Source organism: Telopea speciosissima, chromosome 5, assembly GCF_018873765.1.
Source record: "Telopea speciosissima isolate NSW1024214 ecotype Mountain lineage chromosome 5, Tspe_v1, whole genome shotgun sequence".
In the NCBI taxonomy this organism is placed as follows: domain Eukaryota; kingdom Viridiplantae; phylum Streptophyta; class Magnoliopsida; order Proteales; family Proteaceae; genus Telopea; species Telopea speciosissima.
This window is the reverse complement of record NC_057920.1, coordinates 24,039,578-24,045,991: the sequence shown is the minus strand read 5'-3', so window position 1 is coordinate 24,045,991 and position 6,414 is coordinate 24,039,578. Positions and strand designations below refer to the sequence as shown.

Sequence of the window (6,414 nt, the reverse complement as noted above, 5' to 3'; positions counted from 1 at the left end):
TATGGGATTCTCGTTATCTGTATACAGATAGAATAATGACTATAATAAAGGCTTCTTCATTATCTGTATGCAGACAAAATAATGGCTATAATAAGGGCTTTCATTACCTGTATGTAGACAGAATAACGATTAGGAGAGATAGTTAGTAGGATCACTTCTTAGGTGGGGTAATCGATGGATTTACCCATCGCAGTCACCAGAGTGATTCCCTACTCTCGGGAGAGACAAATTGGGGAGAAAATGGGCTAAGAATGCTCTAAAACGGAGCTGGGGAGGATCTCCGTCACCCTTTCTTCCTTGATTTGAGGGTGGGGGGGACCCTCCTATTTATAGGGAGAACCCCACAAGCGTGACACTGTGGTCACCCTCTGTGGCACCGTGAAGCCCTTTTGCAGCACCGTGAAGACCTTCTGTAGCGTTGCGGTTATAAGTGTGGCGCCGCGCTTATAATGCTCCTTCAACACTCAGTTTCTGGGCTTTTCATGGGCCTTTTGGTTGTCTCCATGGGTTTTTAAGGGTATTTTGAGATTTTTCAAAAGTGTGAGGGTAATATGGCCAGGGCAAAAGTCCTTTTTGAGAGAGGTACCGACATCTATCTGTGTCCTGTTATCATCATCATTGGGGGGTGACAAAATTCAATATCTACAGTTTTCCCCTCTTTGGCTAAGGCCTGTGTCACAGCCGAAGGACAAAGACAAAAGAGCATCTGATTTTGTCACCAAGAGCATGTACTGCTGACGCCTAACTCAAAAGCGGCAGAGTTGCAATACGAAAATGCGAGCGGGTAACCTCGATGAAAATTGATTGATATACTATGCTGAAATCATGTGAAAATATGCGAAATAGTGAAATCCAATCTGGTGAAAAATAGTAAATCCAAATTCGGTAAAATATATAGAAAACATGTGTATGATACTCTTAATCATGTCGATTCTTATACTTGATCAATTTTCACAATGTTGAGTTTTTCCTTGCATGTTTCAACATATTCCAGTTGACCAGGGACAATCATGGATAATCAAGAGTAATTGGGTTTCAAATGGTACTCTTTTGGCGGGTGACCCAAATGGTCCTTTACCTAAGAGCAACAAGCTTCATATTGTACACCTCTAGCGGATGACCCAAATGGTCCTTTACCAAAGAGTAAAGGGCTTCATATTGTACTCCTCCGGCTGGTGTCCCAAATGGTCCTTTACCTAAGAGTAATGGGCTTCATATTGTACTCCTCTGGCGGGTGACCCAAATGGTCCTTTACCTAAGAGTAACGGGCTTCATATTGTACTGCTCTGGCAGGTGACCCAAATGGTCCTTTACTTAAGAGTAACTAGTCTTTTACCTAAAAGTAACAGTCTTCATATTGAACTCCTCTGGTAGGTGACCCAAATGGTCCTTTACCTAAGAGCAGCGGGCTTCATATTGTACTCCTCTCGGTCTCGATTACACTTCTCCATACTTTCTCCACCAGTCGGATAATCCTGGAGCTAGTCTTGTTACGTAGCCCTTGCATAGTGACAACTATCCCACTTGGAGTCGTGCAATGCGCATGGCTCGTGAGGCAAAACATAAGCTTGCCTTGATTGATGGTTCCATTCCTAAACCAAATGTTGCTTCTCCTAACCTCCATCAATGGACTCAATGCAATAGCATGATCCTCTTATGGCTCGTCAATGCCCTTGCTACTGACATTGGTCACAGTGTTTTATATGCATCCACAGCTCGTGATGTTTGGGTCAATCTTCATGACAGTTTCTCCCAAAAGAATGCCCCAGGGATTTTTGAGATCAGTAGTGCAATCTCCAATCATAGTCAAGGCACTTCCTCTTTGGCATATTATTACACCATCATCAAAGGTTTTTGGGACGAACTCACTTCATATAGCTAATACCTCGACTACACTTGTGGTGTTCTTCAACATCATTCTGATCTCCTTCAACGAGATCGCTTACTGGAATTTTTGATGGGTCTCAACGACTCATACTCTTCCATTTGGAGTCAGTTCTTCTTAATGGATCCGTTACCGGCCATCAACCGTGCCCATTCCCTTCTTCTTCAGGAGGAACGTCAATGGTTTGTTCTTGCCACACCAGATTCTTCGCTTCATCAATTTTCCCTTACTGCTATTCATGGTCACTTCGGCTCCAAATATGGTAAACCTAAGCCACATTACCATTGTAACTTTTGTGGACTCAATGGCCACTCTGAGTCTTGTTACTTCAAGAAACATGGATATCCTCTAAAGCACTCTTCCAAGGCTGCTGCTTCCTCCCTATCAACGTACACTGCTCACTCTCTCGCAGCAACTATTGCAGCTTCGATCACTGCGCCATCCTTCACTATCAAAAAATACCATCAAATCATTTCCATGCTCTAATCTGGTACCGTTACACCATTGGAAAACACTGTAGGTAATGGTTGCAACTCTCTCATCTAGGTCACTGATTCCGGTACCACCCATCACATGAAGCATGGAAATGATTTGAAAGCATGTAGTATCCGACACCATGGAGCATAGAAAGCATGTAGTATCCGAGATTTGATGGTATTGTTTGGTGATGAAGGATGGCGCAGTGATCGGAGCCACAACAGTTGCCATGAGAGAGTGAGTAGTGTGCATTGATGGGCAGGAAGTGGCAGCCTTGGAAGAGTGCTTTGGAGGATATCCATGTTTCTTGAAGCAACGAGACTCAGAGTGGCCGTCGGGTCCACATAAGTCATAATGGTAATGTGGTTTATTTCTTTCCTATTCTTTTGTATAAGTATATCACACTCTAATAGAAATATTATCCTTTTCCATAATATTGATTGCATTCTTAACAATCAAGGGGGTTGTGATTGAGTGTTTCCTGTCTCCGTAGTGTATGCTCTCGGACAGAAGCATACACTACACTTTTGGACCTTTGTCCATCTCTCTCCTCCCTCTGTGTAATAATTAACCTCCCTGCCCCCTTTTATTATAAGCATAATTTCTTAGTTCTATGAGATCAAAAAATGTTAGATTTTATATAAATTAAAATAGATGATTTCAAATATTAGAGGGTTGTGTCTTTTCCTAAATAGCCACTTAAATGATCAATAGGCATGACTATTGGAAGACTTTTTTGAATGGTCAACAAATATGTCTTGTGGGAAAAGACTTAGTGATTAGGCATGTCTTTTGAAGATACCTTGGTAGTTCCTTCCTCTTCTATATATATAGAGAAGGTATTATCCATATCTTTAACAATTATTATACAATCCCAACTTCTATTTTGTTTGATTAATTGAGCTCAAATTTGAAATGTTCCGACGTGACTCAGTAAGCGAGTGCAACGACTACTGTAAAGGCCAATGAAGCTATTTATCTTAGAGGCTGATTTGCAAGAATCCAACTTGCATCATACGGGACGTCAACAGTTCTAAGGAAAGTTTTCGGTAGCATGACTTAGCCCCACTGATTCCTTAAGTTTCGCTATGTATTTTCAGAGGGAAAGTTACATGATTAGCTACTTTTGGGTTTTCATTTACAAAACTGTCCACCCTATGTTTGAGTTAACAAAAATAAACAAAAACAAGTTAAAGTTTACAAAATTGGACAAAATAGTGTCTCTCCCTCCCACACTTACTTTTTTAGACATTTTTACCCCTATCATTAATGCCTTCTCGCCCAGGCATCCTCCATTCCCTGCAATCCTACCCTTGTCCCAGCCACCACCATTCTTTGCTACGCCAAAGTAACAGAGGAAAAAAAAGGAGATTTTTTCAAAGGGGAACTGCCGAGGAAGGAAGAAGAGTCACCGTTTTGTCTAGTTTTGTAAAACTAAACTTGTTTTTGTCTATTTTTGTTAACTCAAACATAGGGTGGACAGTTTTGTAAATGAAAACCCAAAAGTAATCATGTAGTTTTCCCATTTTTAGATTTGTGATACGATATTTAATGTTAATCATCAATGTGTTCAACTGGGATTATCTGTGGTTCAGATAAGTATTCTATCCCCTCATTTACAAGACAAGTTGATGTAAAATAAAATCATAATATGTCATCCGTTGTTGCCGTTAGCCATCGTTTCTACATACTAAAACATATTAAATTAAAAGGTCAAAAAAAAAAATACTATATTTGCATTTTTTTGGGTAATTTACACATACCACCCCTGAGGTTTGACGAAAGGATATTTTTACCCCTCAGTTTTGGAAAATTCTACATACCCCCCTGAGGTTTGCAAATAGTAACAAATAAGCCCATTCCGTCAGTTCATGACTAACAGTGTTAAAATTTAGATTTGACCTGACGGAATTGCCCTTGGCAATTTAGGGTTTCAAATTAGGGAAAAACCCCAAATCTGAACCCTTTGCTCACCTGCAACTCATCTTCCTCCCCATTCCACTTCTGCTTCTGCCCTAAATTAGGGTTTCAAAGAGAGATGTTTAAAAACTCAATCCAGACAATTCAGTTATGCATAAAACTCTAGTTGATTGGTTGATCATGTAAGTAGAATATCTCAGCAAAATCAGCCTTGCGTGCATCTCTTCCCTCCTCTGATTTCTACTTCTTCTTCTCTTCTTCTTCTACCCAGCTACTGTTTGTGTTACTATTGATAATACCAGGTTGAGAAGGAAGTGATTGAACTCCTTGCTGCTCTTTGGTTTTGACCTGAGATCCTAATTGGAGGCAGTATCCACATAGGTAATCCTAATCCAAGGGTTCCACCACCCAAATCAACCCCTGTTTATAATTCCCTCAACTCTTTCAAGTTTGAAAGATCAGGAAATCTTTCCATCGAGCAGCAGCACCCATTGATACCTAAATAGCTCAGATTTTTCAGGGTTGAGATATCCTCCAGTAATGCTTTTAATGATCTGGCCCCATTAATTGATAATTCCTATAAGGATTCATAGTCCTCAAGTCGCTCAATCTCTGATAATTCCGGACAGTCTCTGATTTTTAGTTTCCTCACTGCGCTTCCTAATCTCACCGTCCTTTCCCTCAGCAGCAATTACTTTTCTGGCGGTGTACCCAGCGGATTTGAAGGTCTAGAAGTTCTCGATCTGTTGTCCAACCAAATCAACGGATCATTGCCTGCATATTTTGGAGGAGATAAACTCCGTTACTTGAACCTCTCTTACAATAGGCTCTCCAGAGCTATCCCAACGGACTTTGCAAAGAAAATCCCTACCATTGCTACTCTCGACCTCACCTGCAACAATCTAACCGGAGAAGTCCCGGAATCTAGAACTTACAATGATCAGAAGACAGAGTCATTTGCCGGGAACCCTGATCTATGTGGGAAACTCCTTAACAAACCATGTTCCATTCCTTCTTCTTCGGTCTCTACTCCTCCAAATGTCACTGATGCCACATGGCAATTGCAGTGATGCCCAAGGCTATAAACTCAACCCCTGTAACTCATCTTCCCCAATTGATTTGGGGAAGATGAGTTGCAGGGGGTTTTTTTTTTTTTTTCAAGGGGTATTTTTGTAACTTTACCCCTTGTTTTAACACCGTTTATCATAAATTGATAGAATGGGTTTATTTGTTAACGTTTGTAAACCTCAGGGGGGTACGCAAAATTTTTCAAAACTGGGGGGTAAAATCATACTTTCGTTAAACCTCAAGGGTGATATGTGTAAATAACCCTTTTTTTTTGGGATTAGAGTTTCTTAATTAAATAATGATGTTGGTAGTTGAAATATATAAGAATAAAGACATTGTTTTTCAAGCTTCTTAATTAAAGATGTTGTTAGTTGAAATGCATGTGTCTATCATGTACAAACTTTTTTTTTTTTCTTGCTAAAGGATAGCAAGATTTTAATTGATAAAAGAAAAAATACAAGTTTTTAACATCCAAGCATTCCGAGACATTTACAAGGAAACAAGAGATAGGGGAAAAAGGATCCTACAGAAAATAAAATCAGAGGGATCACCTCAACCTAATAGAATCGATATCTCGCCTGACCCATAAAATCATTAGATAAAACATCCCTAACAGAGAGAGGGAAGCTAATTACTGCCTGAGAAGATACTTTTCTTTTTGCTGCAACGTTTGCAAGGTAATTTGCTATGGGATTGGCTTTCCTAAAGCAATGAGAAATTTTCCAGGAGATTTGATTCAAGAATGATTCTAGTGCAATCCACTCTTGCATATTGAACCATGGGATGGATTTGGAGTGAACAAACTGAAGGCTGAAATAATGCCACATTGGGGATCATCTCTGATAATTCCACCCGCACCAGCTCTACCTGGGTTGCCTTCGCCCACCCCCTAGGTGGTCTACACCAAAAAACCTCCCAGATAACTTGAGGCGGCTTAGAGATAATAGGAATATTCGGCCTTCTTGCACAGATCAAGCTTTGGGAATTACTAGTTGGAGTAGTGAAAGAAATGGCAAGATCCTTAACAGACTTAAAGTCATATTGAGGGTGTAGTCAACGTATTG

At 40.2% G+C, this 6,414-nt stretch overlaps 1 protein-coding gene across 1 annotated transcript; it reads left to right on the top strand.

Moving 5' to 3' along the window:
* Window positions 1–1,537: 1,537 nt before the first annotated feature.
* LOC122662887 (receptor protein kinase-like protein At4g34220) lies at window positions 1,538–5,352 on the top strand. Its single transcript, XM_043858593.1, has 2 exons — window positions 1,538–1,723; window positions 4,876–5,352. The coding sequence occupies exons 1-2, from the start codon at window positions 1,538–1,540 to the stop codon at window positions 5,350–5,352; spliced, it is 663 nt and encodes a 220-aa protein (XP_043714528.1).
* Window positions 5,353–6,414: the final 1,062 nt, after the last annotated feature.

Coding starts and splice junctions, on each gene's coding strand:
- LOC122662887 (XM_043858593.1), top strand. CDS start 1,538: ATGCGCATGGCTCGTGAGGCAAAACATAAGCTTGCCTTGATTGATGGT. Junction 1,724..4,875: donor ATGCATCCACAGCTCGTGAT/GTTTGGGTCAAT, acceptor AAGGATTCATAG/TCCTCAAGTCGCTCAATCTC.